Raw genomic sequence first — 18,713 nt, 5'->3', positions numbered from 1 at the left:
AGAAGGTTTGAAAACATTGTTTATATATTCTTGAAAAGGATGTTTACTTTTTATGACACCAGTCATGCTTATATATTTTACATGCTGCCTCATATTGCGTATCAACATCCCATTCATTTCTTATTGGATGTTTAAGATATAGCACATTTACTTTTATTGATGTATAACTTGACAACCATTTTGAAAATGCAAGTATATTTTATGCCTTTAATTTTATGAGACTTGTTCATAAATGTTGGAGTCTTTTACATGGGAAGGTTAATTTGTATTATTTCCTGATTTAGGTGTTACAAATTGAATATTAACTTAAAATTTGGAAAGGGATTGGTGCATGATTGATTTAAATTCAATGTTCTGGTTATTCAATATTTGAATAATGGTTGAGATAAAAATAATAAACTAAATTGCATTTTTTTAAAAAATTAAAGGTTCTAGAGAAGAGCTTCTACATTTAAATAATTCAAAATGTGAACTCAATATACCTGTTGGGACACGGCACATTATAAATAGATCCTGAACAGAGAAGAGGGGCTAGATTTGATATTTGACAGCTACTGTGTAGGTAAAGTTGATACATTTTTAGTAAATAGTGAGAATAAGGGAAGAGAAAGAGTTGGAAGCAATAATAATAGTTATTTCCTTTTATAGTGTGTTGTATGGTTTACAGTGCTTTGTAACTATAAAATGTCTTCCTTGAGTAACCATCTGATGGCAATGCCATTAACCAGTACTAGGGACTTCAGCAAGTAGAGAAGGTGAAGGGCATGGAGAAACAGATAAATACAAATTTGAACTCAGATGTGATTTATATTGCTAACAGTGTGGAACGTTCATAGAAATATTACGAAAATTCACTTTCAAGAAGGATGTATTCAGTACCTGCCATGTGAAGATACTCTGTTAGATACTTTAGAACAGTAATCCAGGCTTTGTTGTTAATGTACCCATCAAGAAATATTTGAGTATGTTAAATTAACATTTTCACATTTGTTTATAAACAGTCTACTCTTGTGCTGTTATTTACATTATGACACGTACACCAAAGAAATTAAAAGTAAGGCTGTGCACAGTGGCTCACTCCTCTAATCCCAGCACTTTGGGAGGCCGAGGTAGGCGGGTCACTTGAGGCCAGGAATTCCAGACCAGCCTGGTCAACATGGCGATACCCCATCTCTACTAAAAATACAAAAATTAGCTGAGTGTGGTGGTGCACGCTTGTTGTTCCAGTTACTGGGAAGGCTGAGGTACAAGAATTGCTTGAACCCGGGAGGTGGAGTTGCAGTGAGGCAAGAATGTGCCACGGCACTCCAGCCTGTGTGACAAAGTGAAACTTGGTCTAAAAAAGAAAGAAAGAAAGAAGAGAAAAGGCTGGGTGTGGTGGCTCACTCCTGATCCTGTAATCCCAGCACTCTGGGAGGCCGAGGCGGGCCGATCACCTGAGGTCAGGAGTTCAAGACCAGCCTGGCCAACATGGCGAAACCCCGTCTCTACTAAAAAAATACAAAAATTATCTGGGTGTGATGGCACACACCTGTAATCCCAGCTACTCGGGAGGCTGAGGCAGGAGAATCGCTTGAATCCAGGAGGCAGAGGTTGCAGTGAGCCAAGATTGCACCACTGCACTCCAGCATGGGCGACAGAGTGAGACTCCGTCTCAAAAAAAATAAAATGAATAAAAGTTGTAATATTTTCTTTCTACCTTCCTGCTTTAGAAGCTCTCAAGATGAAGAGGGCAGTCTAGTGGACCACAGAATGGGTCATCTTTGGGAAGGTGTGACAAGACACCTCTCTGGGAGGGATGGTGTGAGAGGCTCAGTGAAGGCACTGAGTGCTGCATGCCTTTCCTCCTCCCCACTTCTCTGTTGCAGGCCTCCAGTGAGCAGGGCCCCACCACAGCCAGAGAAACTCCAGACAAACAATGTAGGCAAGAAAAAGAGACCTATAGAGGTAAGGAAAACTCACTCTCCAGTGTTACTGAAATGTATCCAGAGTTCTTTTTTATAAAACACCCAAGTGTTGTCATTAGTTTTCACGAAAATCAGTGTATTGAGTACTGTTTTTTGTTTGACTTAATTCTTATGTAAGTCTGAGTTTTGGATGGATATTCTCTGTTTCTCTTAATTTTTTAAATTAGTCTTCCGTTTACTTTTCTGTGAATAATACCCTAATTGAACTGTATCTCAGAGGAGTCCTAAACCTAAGTATGTGTGAATGATCTTTTGCTTATAGAAGCACAGACACCTTGGCAGTATCTAAAATTTAGTGGCTTAAATTTGTAAATTAAAGAGTAAGTACTTATACCAAATAGGAATTTTGACCCTGTGCGATATATTCACTGTACAGGGTTCATGAAGCCTATTTCTCCTTCTGTCTCTGCTTCCAGCCAGAGTAACCTTACATAATAATTGAGGAAGAAAGAAGGCTCTTCAGGCATTTCATAATCCCGGTAGCAGCAGCAAACAACCAAACTCTGCTAAATCAAATGTAAACAAGGCGTAAAGCTGTGCGATGGTGATTGCTGTCGTTCCCTCCCCAACCTAGTCCTACAAAGTCAATGAAACGTACATTTTCAGTTGCAGAATTATCTGCCAGAACTTTAGCATGAATTGTCAGAGACGGTATATTTAGTTTTTGTCCACCGATGATGAATGTACTGTTTGAGTTCTTCGAAGTATGTGACTTGGACATAATTTATCCTGACTCTTGTATGTAGGTCAGATACTTTGATTAACAATGAATATAAAATTTCTTCTTTTGGACACAAAAAATACGGTCCCTCTATGTCCATGGGGGATAGATTCCCCCTGGGGATGCCAAAATCCACAGGTGCTCAAGTGCCTTATATAAAATGGCATAGTAATTTGCATATAACCTATGCACATTCTCCTGCATACTTTGAACCATCTGTAGATTACTTATGATACCTAATACAGTGTAAATGCTGTATACATATTTGTTATACTATATTGTGTTTTAAATGTTATTTTTTATTGTTTTTTTCCCCAATATTTTCTATCTGGAATTGGTTGAATTCTTGGATATGTAAGGCCAACTGTACCTCAGTGTTTACATGTGAAATCTTAAGAACTAAAGTTCTTGGAATCAGACTACCTTGTGATTCCATTTTCCTTTTCATAACTTTATATAGAAAAGTATAGAATGTATGTTTAAGCTGCCCAAAACAGGTTATATAAAGAAGTATGAGTAGCTTAATTTTGTATATTAAGTTTGTAAAACATAAAAAATGCATCCTCCATTTTGACTGCAGACACTAGTATTATGTATACAACAAAACAGTGGTGAACATTTAGACATGAGGAAGAATATAATGGTTTTATTATTATCATTATAGGACCTTGTGTTGGAGCTCATTTTTGGTTATCGAGGCAGAGACTGTAGGAATAATGTTCACTATTTAAATGATGGTGATGATATAATTTATCACACTGCATCTGTTGGAATTCTGCACAATGTTGCTACAGGTAGGAAACCCTGATTCTCCATCCCTCTATCACTTTTTTTAACTTAGAAATTTTGATCTAGCAGCTTAAAATGTTTGTTAAAGCTATAAATAGTAATTGAAATGTAGGAGAAACACTCCAGAATAAAAATATTTCATATTTCAGAACTTTCTAGTAATATTTCAAGTAAACAAATTTCAGTTTTAAGAGAGTATAATACAGCAGAAAAGGAATTCATAATGCAAAGTGCTCATAAGTCTCTATTAGAAGTAAAGGTTTTACTGTATGTTAAAACCATGTTTTATATTGAATCCATTTGTAACTTTAATTCTATTTTCCCATAACCTCATGATGAGAATAGATGGTTTGGATGGTGGTTTCTGATAGTGATTGAATGTAGCATGTTGGGTGGGTGATTGCTGGGGCTGGAAGTGTTCTTACTGAGGCCTTGGAAAGTCAAGGAAGAAAGGCTAAGAAAGCTGTTTATCTGTGGCTCTATGATGATACCTTGTTTGATCCAAGAAGGTGAGAAAATTATTTCTTGATGTTCATTTAACTGATTGGATTATTCAGTTGGATTATTCAAGAGCAAATAACGTTCTGTTAGCATCATTTGATGAACAATGTGATAATGCTACTAATAACATTAAGTATTTAATTTTGAATTGTTTTATTACAATTTAATGGCAAACTTCATGAAAGTCTGAAAGTTAGAAGTGAAAATAAAGGTTATCTATTTCATTCTGGTTTTCCTCTGATAGCTTCATCCTGAATGGGTAAAGAGTAGATTGATGATGTTAATTATAATCCACCACCTCTTGTCGGTATTAACCATCAATATGATCTTTCTATTTTGGTTTCATAAAGAAAAGGATTCACCAGGATCACACAGAAATCAGCGGCAATTTTCTATTTAATAATTTGGGCCATTTAAAACATACTGATTAGAGAGAAAAATCCTTCTTAATTGAGGTCTGTCTGTCCTTCAGAGAGAATGAGGAAGAGTAAGATAAACAAGAAAGGAATGTATGTGTAAACTCTCATGTTTATACTTATAATTTTATTTTTACTTTTCTGATTTGTAATTAATCACTTTTCTAGTGGTGGGGTGTCTAGAGAGAGGGCAGATGGAGACTAGGCCACCTGCTTTAGTTTTTATTATATTTGGTTTCTCACCAGTTTGAGGATACATTGTGCATAGTGTAGGAAGTGGGTTTGCCATAAATGCTTCATTATTTTGAGGTGTGTTCCTTCAATTCCTAGTTTGTTGAAGGTTTTTAACATGAAAGGGATGTTGGATTTTATCGAAAGCATTTTCCATATCTGTTGAGATAATCATATGGTTTTTGTTTTTAATTCTGTTTATATGGTAAATCACATTCGTTAATTTGCATATGTTGAACCAACCTTGCATGCCAGGAATGATGAAGCCTGCTTGATCATGGTGAATTAATTTTTTGATGTCCTGCTGGATTTTGTTTGCTAGTATTTTGTTGAGGCTTTTCACATCTATGTTCATCATAGGGATGATGTTTTGTAGTTTTCTATGGGAATACTGGCCTGTAGTTTTCTTTTTTCAAATGTCTTTGGCAGGTTTTGGTATGAGGGTGATGCTGGCTTCACAGAATGAGTTAGAGAGGAGTGCCCACTCCTCTATTTTTTAGAATAGTTTCAGTAGGATTGGCACCAGCTTTTCTTTGTATGTCTGGGAGAATTCAGCTCTGAATCCATCTGGTCCAGGGCTTTTTGATAGGTTTTTTATTACTGGTTCAATTTTGCAACTCATTATTGGTCTGTTTAGGATTTCAGTGTCTTCCTGATTCAATCTTGAGAGGTTGTGTGTTTCTAGGAATTTATCCATCTCCTCTAGATTTTTCATCATCTTCTTCTTTTTTTAGAGGCCCACAACTAACATCATAGCCTCTAGATCTTCTAGTTTGTGTATTTAGAGGTGTTCATAATAGTCTCTGAGGGCCTTTTGTGTTCTTGTGGGATTGGTTGTAATGTGATCTTTGTCATTTTTTATTGTGTTTATTGGGATCTTCTTTTTTTGTTAAGCTAACTACTAGTGGTCTATTGATCTTGTTTATCTTTTCAAAAAACCGATTTTTTTATTTTGTTGATTCTTTGTATAGATGTTTGGGTCTCAGTATTGTTCATTTCTGCTCTGATTTTGTTATTTATTTTCTTCTGCTAGCTTTGGGGTTACTTTGTTCTTGTATTTCTATTTCCTCCAGGTGTGATGTTAGATTGTTAATTTGAGATCTTTCTAACATTTTGAGATAGGCATTTAGCACTGTAAGCTTTCCTCTTAACACTTAACATGCTTTTGCTACATGCCAAAGATTTTCGTATGTTGTGTCTCTGTTTTAATCTACTTTGAAGATTTTTTTTAAATTTTTGCCTTAATTTCATTGTTTACCCAAAAGTCATTCAGGAGCAAGTTATTTAATTTTTACATAATTGTGTGGTTTTGGGAGATCTTCTTGGTATTGATTTCTGTTTTCCACTGTGGGTAGAGAGTATGGCAGAGATGATTTCAATTTTCTTGAATTTATTGAGACTTGCTTTATGGCTGAACATGTGGTCAATCTTGGAGTATGTTTCATGTGCAGATAAGAAGAATGTATATTCTATGGTTGATGGGCAGAGTGTTCTTTCTGTTATGTCCAATTGGTCAAGTATTGAATTCAAGTCCAGAATTTCTTTGTTAGTTTTTTACCTTGATGATCTAACACTATCAGTGGGTTGTTGAAGTGCCCCAGTTGTTTGATTTTTGTTTTGCTTTTTGGGGGGCCTAGTATTATTCATGGTTCTCTATCCTCTGGATCCAACCTACTGCTCTGAACTCATTTTCCACCTCTTCATTTTACTTCCACAAGTCTATCTTTTTTCCCTTCTGCATGGACTACTGTCATAGCCTTACAAGGTCTCTTCACTGTTACTACTACCAGATGAATCACATTATACTTATTTGATCAAAAAACTTCAATTCCTGCTGGGCACAGTGGCTCATGCCCGTAATCCCAGCATTTTGGGAGGCTAAGATGGGCGGATCACTTGAGGCCAGGAGTTTGAGACCAGCCTGGCCAACAGAGCAAAACCCCGTATCTACTAAAAATACAAAAAATATATAGCTGGGCATGATGGCACACACCTGTAATCCCAGCTACTTGGGAGGCTGAGGCATGAGAATTGCTTGAACCGGGGAAGTGGAGGTTGCAATGAGCCAAGATCACGCTATTGTACTCCACCCTGGGCAACAGAGTGAGACTGTCACAAAAAAACAAAAACAAAAACAGATTGCAGTTCTTCCCCCACTGACATAAGAACAAATATAAAATGTGACTCAATATGGCCCAAATTATTAAATGGAAAATTACTACTGGTTTCTGTGTGACTCTGGCAAATCCTTTTCTTTAAGAAACCAAAACAGAAGGATCATGGGCTGACACTCAAAATCCTCCCTAACTCTAGTCCCAAGCTGCCTTTCCAACCATGTTACTCATCTTTCTTCTTCATGACCCTACACTTCAGCCAAATGAGCCTGTTATATGGATACACAACACTTTCCTGCCTTTAGGCCTCTGCTTAAAGTGTTCCTCTGTCTAGAAGGCCCTTCCCCACTGACTTTTACATTTGTAAAATCTATCTGGGTCAGTCCAGGAGTACCATATTCCCATGATGAGATTAATCTTTTCTGCTCTGAATTCCCATAGCATTTTGATCCCAACTCTCTTGTGGCACTTGGAATCTTCAGCCTTGTACTGTATTGTTTATCCCTTTTACGGCTCTATCCCATTACATAATTCCGAATCATTTTTCTATCCTTACGATGCTGTATACATAGTAAGTGCTCAAAAACATGTTTTGAATAAGCAAATAAGTTAAAGAGTAGTTTATTGTTCTGGGTAAGTGCTTTTGGCTGTTACATCTTAAAATTTTCAAACTTAATTCTCAAATTCTTTTTTGTAGGTTCTCAGAGTTTTTATCAGGAACATAATGATGATATTCTGTGCCTCACAGTAAACCAGCACCCCAAATTTATCAACATAGTGGCAACTGGCCAAGTAGGTATGTTTCTGTATTTTAAAAAGAAGCAATTTAAAGCATTTGCTTTGTTCAAATAAATTCAATATCCAAGGAAAAAATCAAAATGTAATTTTATTGATTTATCGATTGTTCAAAATCTATGTATACATAAAGCCCTACCCAATTATACCATATTATTTGCTTCCAGGTACCTTTCTCTCACTCACTCTGGTTATCTGAGTTGGTCTTGACAATCCAAAATTTAAAGTAAACTATTGTATGGTAGTTGAAATAGTTGGATTTAGTCCTTTAGCAGGAATTTCTGGTCAGCAAAAAGGTTTAAGTCAATAGCATATAAAGCAGAAAAGAGGAGTTTGAAGAGGAAGTAGTAAACAAAGGGAAGCTAAGAAATAACTAGACTGGGCGGGGTAGAACCCTGCTTCCATGGGGGTTTAGGCTGGAAAGAAGAGAGGACCCAAGTCTGTTTGTTGTTGGTAAATCCCTTCTGCCTTTTTCTTTTCTTTGTCATTGACCTAATTCACCAACTGTTTTGAGCTGTTTTGAAATATACCTGTATTCTTTTACCTCTGTGAAAAACTGTTAAACAAAGGCCATAACTCTACAGTCAAACTGATGAGAGGATGGCAGGTCTGTTTAGGACATATCTGCCAACCTGTGATTACTAAATATGAATATGGCAGAAGTTTCATAAACTTCAATACGTTTGTAAAATTTATTGAAATCATTGAGTTTGTTGGAATTTATTGGGCCTTGATGGCTAAGCTAGCTTTCCAGGTCCCTTTTCTTCTTGACTAAGATAATTTATACTTTTAATATCTTTATTTTTCATGTGAGTACTAAGTTGATAGTCAGGAATTTGTTGTCTGGGTTGCCTGGTTCTGAAGCTATGCCACATAGACCCTTGTGTTTTTCCTTTTTGTACAGTTTTCTACTTTTAAAAGTAAATGGAATATTACCCATTATACAGAAAATATTCTAATCTTTGCATATAAATACATAGGTCTAGCTTCTGTTTGTGCTAAGATTTTGGAAAGTGAAGTCTTATTTTCACTGTGCACAAGGAACAAGGCCCATCTCCTTGAGGAATGAAGAAACTATGTTACCTAAGTACCTAGCTCAATGCCTCTTGGTACATAGTTACTGTTTAGTTAATTTTTATTGAGTAAATTCACTTACTCAACAAATTTACTGAACACCTGCCATGTGCGAGATATTGTTTTAGGTGCTGGGGATATGGGCTACTTACAAAAAGGCAAAATCCCTGTATTAATGGGATTTACGTTCTGCAAATAGAATTCTAGAAAGTATGGTTCTTTCATTTCCCACCTTGGCTTCTCCTTTTCTTTCCTTTGCTCTCCCTCTGTTAGGCAACTTATTTATCATTTTAATGATGTGGTTTTCTTTCTTAGTTAAGAAATGTCATGGTCACAAATTAATCTTTTAGGAATTTGGCCCTTTTCTCCCCTTTATTTTGAAAGACAACACTATAGAAAATATGAAATGGCTAATTATATCCCTCCTCTTTCTTTCCAAGTCAAACTCTGGGGAGTACAGAGGTAAATTTTAGATTATATATGTAGCTCCATTCCTTACACCATTTGTACCCTTCCAGAAGATAGATAACAAAAATTACTGGTGACTAATTAAGATAGACTCAAGGGAAGACTAAAGAATAAGAAAGGATTTTATTTTTCTCCTCACACATAAAGAGAATTGTTTTGTTACTTTGCTGTCAGGCTTGTTTAATACCCACAAAACACAAAACAGCATTTACAATGTTTATTGTTCCTTCTGTTAAAAATCATATAGATCATAGAGGAATTGAAATGTTTGATTTTGTACTATTTTAGCCAGTTACATTCAAACTTTTTTCCTGGCTAGAATCTTGGAATTTTAGGGCCAAGTATATCATTTTGTCCTCTCTGTTACAGTGTGTTTGAACCCCGCTGCCACTTAATACCTAATGAAGTAAACATTTCCCTGGGAAGCTTAGTTATAAAGTGGTTCTTCATATACAACAGAAATCTGTCTGTGATTGCTACTCTTTGGCCCTCATTCTTGGTGTATCTAGAACATCTAGTCACATTCCCATGGCATTATCTTCCAGTTTTGGAGACAGCTAGCATATTCTCCCTGAGTCTTATCTAGTTCTTATCTTTTATTTGTTTCTTTGTTTGTGACAGAGTCTCATTCTGTTGCCCAGGCTGTAGTGCAGTGGCACGATCTCGGCTCACTGCAGCCCCCACCTCCCGGGTTCACGCCATTCTTCTGTCTCAGCCTCCTGAGTAGCTGGGACTACAGGTGCACGCCACCACGCCTGGCTAATTTTTGTATTTTTAGTAGAGACGGGGTTTCACCATGTTGGCCAGGATGGTCTTGATCTCTTGACCTTGTTATCTGCCCGCCTTGGCTTCCCAAAGTGCTGGGATTACAGGCATGAGACACCGTGCCCAGCCTTTTGCTTCTCTTTTAAAAGGTCTCCTTTGGGCACCCTCCAACTACATTCCATGGAACAAGGTGTACATGAGAGCAAGGGGATTGCTTTCCATGGGGGAGCCTACTTCTCCACTGGACCATGTTTTGGGTATATGAAATCCCAGAATTCTCTACCAGATGGTCCTGAACCTACTAATGGCCCTGCATGAGCCTTTTCTCTGCGTGTGTCCTCCCAGTGACAGACTGTACAACCAATGTGTATACTCTTGAGGGGTGGCCAAGCTGTTCCTTGTGTAGGGGTGGATGGAGTTTTAATGCAGTAGCTAGGATAACCACATGTCTTAAGAAATTTGAGCTGCCATGACAGATACCACAGAATTTGTAGCTTAAACAACAGAAATGTTATTTTTCACAGCTCTGGAGGTTGGAAGTCCAAAATCAGGGTGCCAGCATGGTCAAGTTGTGGTGAGGGCCTTCTCTGTATTTGCAGATGGCTGTCTTCTCATTATATCCTCACATGGTGGAAAAAGATTATCTTTCTCCTGTCTCTTATAAGAACACTAATCTCATTGTGAGGGCTCCATCCTCATAACCTTCACACCTCCTAATACCATCACACTGGTGATTAGGGTTTCAGTATATGAATTTTGGGGGAAGACAGACATCCAGTTCATAGCACCACACATGAGCTTCCATGGTTCTTTGTGGTGTGGGATGGAAGAGAATGAGACAGGTTGTCTCATGCTGCCCAAACTCTAAGGAGTTCTAAATTGGTATCTGCCTTCCAGATCATTATAGGAGTGTACTCATCAAGGTAAGAGGCTAGAATATATTTTATTTAATACGTTTTATCTTGATGGATAGCTTTAAAATATTTAGGCCGATGACATTCAAGCCTTCATTTGTACTTCTGTCCCAGACCCTGTTAATATTCAGAGACAAACCTAGTCTCTCCAAACCAAACACTCCCAGTCTTTCACCCAGGCTTCAGGTGGCAAAGTTCCAAGCCCTCTCACCATTTGGTTGTTAATAGAGCATATTCATAACTGAAAATGATATTTCCTATGTGGTCTGCTCAGCAGAGTTAAGTACTTTATTCTGTTTTTCCTCATGTTCCAGGTCAAGGCACTATGGTCCTATGTTATCAATATGTTTTTTAAATCATTATTTCATATGGATATAAAGCTTTACCAAAGCAAAAAACAATCACCTGTCTTCAATGGATTCCTATATTTTTATTTTCTTTCTTGTTCTAAAGACTGCTATTTTGAAAAGTTTGGTTATTAGGTATTTCTACCACAAATATAATGAGCATGAGCTTTCACATTTTCTTTCTTGGCAAACTTGTACTCATATGGAAAATCTTTAGTTGAAAGAAAGAACTTTTTTCCTTTCTTGAGTTACACAGTAAGCTTTGCCATCATGTCTCTCAGCTCAGAAGGTTTAGATCTAATTCTTCCCTGGAGACAGAGATGCATTAAAAGATGCATATGGAAAATCTTCAGTTGAAAGAAAGAACTTGTTTCCTTTCTTGAGTTATATAGTAACCTTTGCTGTCATTAAAACTCCAGAGAGTCTATTATTAGCAGTACATTTTTATAAACCAAAATGAGGGTAATATAATTTTAAATCATATCAGTATCATTTTAAAAGTTATTATAATTAAAAGTTTATGTAACTCATTAAATGCAGAGAAAACAAAATTTTTATCCGAAGGAAGATTGAAAGATCATACATAGCATGTTAATAAGTATGTATGATTGAAATGAGTGCCTTCTCTTACAGTTTACTCAATCAAATGTAATAAAACCAATTTTGTATATAATAGTTTAAATTATAATTAATATGATATTTAGGTTTTTACAGATTTTACAGATTTATGTTATTTATAGATAATTATTTTCCATTATAGGTGATTCAGCAGACATGTCAGGTAAGGAAAACTAAACATTTTCTGCTTTATTTATATTGTTTGGTAATGATAGTGCATATTAAACTTAAGTTCAAGTATATTAGTCCGTTCTTGCATTACTATAAAGAACTGGGTAATTTACAAAGAAAATGTGTTTAATTGGCTCACAGCTCCACAGGCTGTACAGGAAATGGGGCTGGGGAGGCCTCAGGAAATTTACAATCATGGTGGAAGGCAAAGGGCTTGAGCAGGTATGTCCTGTATGGTGGAAGCAGGAGGAAGAGAGAGAAATGGGAGGTACTACACGTTTAAACAAGCAGATCTCATGAGAACTCACAATCTCAAGAACAGCAAGGGGGAAATCTGCCCCCATGATCCAATCACCTCCCACCAGGCCCGTTCTCCAACACTGGGGGTTACAATTCAATGTGCGATTTGGGCAGGGACATACATCCAAACCATATCATCAAGTATCTTGTTACTCTATAAAAAACTTGCGGATTTTTTTTAATGAAGAATGCATTATTTTAATGTCATGATTCTGAACTCAATCTGTGGTAATAGTAATGGTTTTTTTGGACAAGCATGGTAGCTCACACCTGTAATCCCAGTGCTTTGGAAGGCCAAGGTCTGAGGATCACTTGAGCCCAGGAGTTCAAGACCAGCCTGGGCAACATAGTGAGACCCTGTTCTCAGCACTGTTTTAAGCACTTTAATAAAAGTATAAGCATTTTAAATAAAAGTTTTATTTGACACGACCATGCTTATGAAGTTATATATGTTCTGTGGCAGCTTTTGTGCTACAATGGCAGAGGTGTGTAGTAGCTACAGAGGCTATAGATGACACTCATCTGTTTGCACTGCTTTTTGGTACCCTGCAAGTTCCAGTAACACAATTATAATTCACAGATTTTGAGCACTATCTGTTATCTCTTGTTATTTTATTTTGGTTTTTAACCAGTAAATCTCCATCATGTCAAGACAAGGGTACAAAAAACAAAAATAGTTTTTGAATATCACACTTTTAAGGCACAGTGAAGCATGGATTGTATTGTAATCAAATGAGATGACAGGCGGGGTATAGTGGCTCACACCTGTAATCCCAGCACTCTGGGAGGCTGAGACAGGAGTTCTACTTGAGGCCAGGAGTTCAAGTCCAGCCTGGGCAACAGCAAGACCCTGTCTCTACAAAAAAAAAAAAAAAAAAAGAAAAACTAAAAAACCTTGATGATTTGAGATGAGATGGCAAGAAATGTGTTAAAAACAATAAATGAGATGATGGCAATAAAACAAAGTATTTGTTTTTTCAGAGGTGGTAACATTCAGCTATGCCAGGAGTAGATAGCTGAGGCATGATCTGGGGGCTGCAGGCTCAGACCAGTTTCAGGGGTCCCAAGACTTCCCACACATTCAGCAGTTCACTAGGAGAAATCACAGGACTCAGAGGTACTTAAGGCTTTAGTTTATTACATTCAACAGAAAAGGGAAAAGACATATGAGGTGGAATCCGGAGCATCTAGTTACAGGGTTTCTATGTCTCTCCAACACCCTTGTGCCAGGGGTTACACAGAACCTGCTTCTTCCTCCAGCAGTCAAATCCAGCAACACACATGAGGTGTTTCTGCCTAGGCAAGCCTACTGAAGTCTCAGAGTCCAGAGTTTTTATTGGGGGTTGGTCACATAGGGATAAAGACCAGCCTTAACTACCAAAATACCAAATGCCCTGAAGAAAGCAAGTGTTCAGCGCCCCAGGTGGACAAAAGAGCTTTGTCAACATGGAGAACACTTCAGAAGTTCTTACACACTGGCCAAGAGCTAGCCCAGCAAGCAGGCCCTTCTGATGACAGTAACCTTGGGCCTTTGCACTGCTTTTTGGTACCCTGCAAGTACCCTGCTTATATTAAATCTTTCCTGCATAAACCCTGAGGCTGGATCAAGAAACTGGAAGGTCAGTGTGACTGGAGGAAGGCCTCTGAGATGAATGTAGAGAGGGATAGTGGTCATCTCATGCAGGATGCTGTAGCTCAGGGAGAAGAGTTTGGATTCATGCTAAGTGCAGAGGCTGTCACTGGAGAATTTTAGACAAGGGAGTGATATGACTGAATTTATACTTTGAGAAAATCACTCTCACTATATTATTGAGAATGTAGAGGGGGAAGAGAGAAAATTGGAAAATTAGGGGGCCGTTATAGTAGTCCAAGCAAAAAAACAGTTAAGCAGGGTGGCAGGAGTGAATGTGGAGAGAACGAAACAAATATGGGGTGTATTCTGGAGTAAAGCCAGTTATCCTTTCTGATTAATTGGGTATGGGCATATGACATAGTGAGGAATCAAGGCCAGTTGTTAACTTTTTGCTTGAACAGTGAGCTAAATGGGATGGGGAATACTTTGAGAGAAATCAGTTTGGCAGGAAGAAATTATCCACAGATATAAGGAGCGAAATTTATTGGACATTCTTTCTTGTACAAATATAAGAAGACTGGTAGATTTGGGGATGGAAAAATAAGGAAGTACTGTCTGATGACTTCCATTTTCCCTGTATCATCAACTGAGATTGAGGAGGTGGGGAATGGGTATTAGGTTGGAACAAGGATAAAGATTTTAAATTGTCACTTTGCAATGTGGGAGAATAAATACATTAGAAGAGATATGAGCTGGGCCCAGTAGCTCACACCTGTAATCATAGCACTTTGGGTTTTTCTGTTTTGTTTTTTTCTTTTTTTGAGATGGAGTTTCACTCTTGTTGCCCAGGCTGGAGTGCAATGGCACAATCTCAGCTCACTGCAACCTCTGCCTCCTGGGTTCAAGCAATTCTCCTGCCTCAGCCTCCCAAGTAGCTGGGATTACAGGCAACTGCCACCACGCCCAGCTAATTTTTTGTATTTTTAGTAGAGATGGGGTTTCACCATGTTGGCTAGGCTGGTCTCGAACTCCTGACCTCAGGTTATCCACCCGCCTCAGCTTCCCAAAGTGCTGGGATTACAGGCGTGAGCCACCGTGCCCGGCAGTCCTAGCACTTTGGGAGGCTGAAGTGGGTGGATTGCTTGAACTCAGGAGTTCAAGACCAGTGTGGGCAACATGGCAAACCCCATCTCTACAAAAATATACAAAACTTAGATGGGTGTGGTGGCATGTGCCTGTAGATCTAGCTACTCGGAAGGTTGAGGAAGGTAGATCAGTTGAGCCCAGGAATTCGAGGCTGCGGTGTATCATGATCACATCATGGCACTCCAGCCTGGATGACAGAGACCTTGTCTCAAAAAGAAAAAAGAAAAGTTACCATTGAATACATTAGATATGTTTTCAGTGGACACTATGGGAATATCTTTTGTCTCTGATAAAGTAATTTCAGCCCTCCTAAGACTGCACCTTAGAATTTGATATTTTTGATCCTTAAGGCAATTAAGCAGAGAAAACTCATTCTCTGTTAGTATTTGTAGTGACAGGCAGTTGCCCATCAAATAACTTCAGTGGGTGTCTGCATTTTACAGCAGAGGATAAGGAAATTCCTTAGCACACAAGAATGAAGAGGGAGGGTAGCCTCCGGAGTGTGCTGCTTCAGGAGTTTCATGATGTCATCCAGAACCCAGGGACTTTCCATCTCTTCTGCTCTGCTATCCACAGTGTTGGCTTCACCGATAAGGCTGGTTGCATTTGTGGTCATGAAAATGGCTGCAGTAGCAATTGGAGTTATGTGCTTCCTTGCTGTTATCCAGTGGGAAAGAAGCAAAAAAATCCTTTTCAGAGCCATGACCTAAAAATCCTTCCGTTTAGCCTGACTGAGTCATTTTAGCCTGACTTTGTGTGAGGACACAAAGCAAACTGCGAACTGAGAAGATACTAGGGGAATACCATGTGCTGATTGGTTTAAGTCTGGGTTATTAAACTAATCACTGAGGTCTGGGTTGGGAGTGGAGGCAGTATTATCACAGTGGGCTCAGACTTATTAGTTGAGCATGCAGTTTGTTTCCCCTGAATCACTTATGCTCTAGGAGGGAGTAGATTCCTGAATAAAACTGGAGCCTTGGCGGGAAGAAAGGATGTAATGGATGCTGAGTATGCAGTAAGGAGTTACTGACTACAGAGACTAAAGGGCAAAATACACTTGGCATACCTAATGGCCCATGTTAAAATTTTCTTTTAAAATACAGTTTTTATTAGGCCAGGCATGGTGGCTCATGCCTATAATCCTAGCACTTTGGGAGGCCAAGGCAGGCAGATCACCTGAGGCTGGGAGTTCGAGACCAGCCTGACCAACATGGAGAAACCCCATCTCTACTAAAAATACAGAATTAGCCAGGCGTGGTGGCAGGTGCCTGTAATCCCAGCTACTCAGGAGGCTGAGGCAGGATAATCACTTGAACCCCAGAGGCAGAGGTTGCAGTGAACGGAGATCATGCCATTGCACTCCAGCCTGGGCAACAAGAGCGAAACTCCATCTCAAAAAAAAAAAAAATACAGTTTTTATTATACTGCATCAAAGGCAAACTAGGGGATAAAGAATATCCTTTAAAACTTTGATTCTTGTAAGACCCAATTAAAAATTTAAAGAGACACTTATGGCATCTCTATACTGGAAACTAAGAGTGAAAAACGGTAGTGAAAAGTTACTGGGATTGATTTTCTGGAGGGAGCTACATATGGGGAAAAGAGCAAGAGTGGAACCTGGATACTGAGAACAGCATACCTGTGCTGCCTCTCCCAGCTCTGAGTTGTATTAGGGCAAGTCAGTTATCCTCTCTGAGGCTGAATTCAGGAAAAAACGTACCTACCTAGAAGGTAAGCATTAGAAAATATGCGATGTCCCCAGTAACATGCCTGCCATGATAGGTACTTAATACCTCATGGCCTCCTGGAACAGGTGGAGGAAGAATTGTTTATGTGTTACCCAAGCATCAGGAATGACCATTTCCAAATGATAGGAGAAAATATAATATACTTAATAAACATAGTTTCATCTTTAGTAACTTCGAGAGGTCCTGAAAATTTGCAGTAATTTTAGTTTTAAATACTGTTACTGATGTAAGTTTAGAACAGTCTAAGTGTGTGACAATTCCATTACCTTACGTACCTATACGTTTTAAAACATAAATTCTGGTTTCACCTTCTTGCCATCTCCTTTAATTTTTCATAAAAATATGAGAAGCTCAGTCATTGAATTTAAGATTACTTGCTATTTAAATTTAGATAAATAAAACTTTAAAACTTGTGGCATATTAAATTTGGAGGGAAAGTTAGTGATATTTCTTGAAAATCTATTGTCTACTTCATCATGATTTGGCAAATATAACATGTGAATTGCCTAGAGGTGCATTTTGTAAACATATAAAAATATTTATATAATATTTATCACTGGCAAAATGTATAGAGTGATCTGGTATATATTTACATTTTAAATTTAAGCCACCTAACATTCTTTATTGAGGTTAAGTTTACCTATGCCTTGGGGTACTTTGACTTTTAATGAATGAATAATATTTTAATTTTAGTTCAATACTTATATTATTGTCATAAATTTTACAAACATAAATAACCTATTTTATTATATGATAAACTTTTATGTATGTTTCCATGTAGTTTTGATATTTTACAGTTGCATAAATCTTTGAACAATTTCTACTTAATGATACTCTAAGTCTCTGGTTTAATATATTTTAACTGCTTTGAAGAACTGCCAGATTTAATTTATCATTGTGTATTACAAATAGCAGATGGTATAAAATATAATCTAAACTTATCAGAATATTTTCTTTAGAGACCGACATTTATTTCTGCATTGAATGATTTAAGGCAGCTTGTCTTAATGTTTCTCTATTTTTAAAACATTTATAACATTTATAATTTGAAGCAAATGCACTTTAGTATTTTTATTGCTTCATTAAAAGTACTTATGTTCTGAGATTGAATTAACTGCTGAATTGACCTATCCATTTTTATAGGGTGCAGTTCATAAAAAAGAAAATATAAAACTATAATTTTTTAAATTTAGAAAATATGGAGAACTGGGATAATTTTTTAAGCAGCAGAAACAAGCTACACAAGATTAATAATAACCACTTTTTTTAAAGATTAGCAGTTTTATTTTTCTCATGAAATCCTTTTTAAGTAAATGTCTTATAAAGTGATATGAACTTAGCTTTTTACCAGATGTCTATCTGTATGGTTGAAAATTTCTTCTGAGATCTATTCAGGTGGTTTCCTATCTACTGCCTTTCTCTATTTGTGTCTGCTTTTCACTTCTCTTTCAGGTAACATCAGTACTGAATGTATACTTGGTGTTTAATATTTATTGTTTAATATTTGTATAGTTCTCCATATAATTGTATAAAGATTAAAAGTATACATAAAACATGCATTTGTTTTGAATTGTTTAAAGTTGAGATTGCCTGATTTGCTTGTCTAAATGCTGTTTTTCCAAAAGTGCAATTTGGAATATAGCCTGAAGAAGTGTTCTATATTTTTTCCTTTTCTTTCCTCCCCACCCCCAAAACTCCTTTTCCTTTTTTAAATTTAGTCTTAGTTTTGAGCTGTTCTTTGTTAAGTACAGTTTTTGTTTGGTACACATTTGTCCATGTTTCAGAGATGAATATGCATCAGCTTTAGAAACAGAAATATTTATAACAGGTAGATTACAACTTTTTGATACTATCTTTATTTAGCTACAGCTCCTTCTATTCACATCTGGGATGCAATGAACAAGCAGACTTTATCTATCCTAAGATGCTACCATTCAAAGGGAGTATGTTCAGTCAGCTTCAGTGCTACTGGCAAACTATTGCTGTCTGTGGGACTAGACCCAGAACATACTATTACCATTTGGAGATGGCAGGAAGGTAGGATTCTTTTGTGTG

The 18,713-nt window shown here is 37.4% G+C and overlaps 1 protein-coding gene across 7 annotated transcripts in view; it reads left to right on the top strand.

Annotated features, from left to right (window-relative positions):
- The window catches only part of EML5 (EMAP like 5), a 180,883-nt gene that overhangs the window by 150,112 nt on the left and 12,058 nt on the right, over nt 1–18,713 (top strand). For 6 of the 7 annotated variants that reach the window (XM_031001613.3, XM_055361816.2, XM_055361815.2 and 3 more), the window contains exons 28-32: nt 1,869–1,947; nt 3,353–3,482; nt 7,437–7,535; nt 11,863–11,883; nt 18,522–18,695. In XM_031001613.3, the coding sequence (XP_030857473.3) occupies nt 1,869–1,947; nt 3,353–3,482; nt 7,437–7,535; nt 11,863–11,883; nt 18,522–18,695 (503 nt within the window). Of the gene's footprint in view, nt 1–1,868; nt 1,948–3,352; nt 3,483–7,436; nt 7,536–11,862; nt 11,884–18,521; nt 18,696–18,713 lie in introns of those variants that run through there. The other variant, XM_063698104.1, reaches the window with a different exon arrangement.

The sequence above is a fragment of the Gorilla gorilla genome, chromosome 15, assembly GCF_029281585.2.
Source record: "Gorilla gorilla gorilla isolate KB3781 chromosome 15, NHGRI_mGorGor1-v2.1_pri, whole genome shotgun sequence".
Lineage (NCBI taxonomy): Eukaryota > Metazoa > Chordata > Mammalia > Primates > Hominidae > Gorilla > Gorilla gorilla.
The sequence above is the reverse complement of the archived record's forward strand: the minus strand, read 5'-3'. Positions and strand labels throughout refer to the sequence as shown.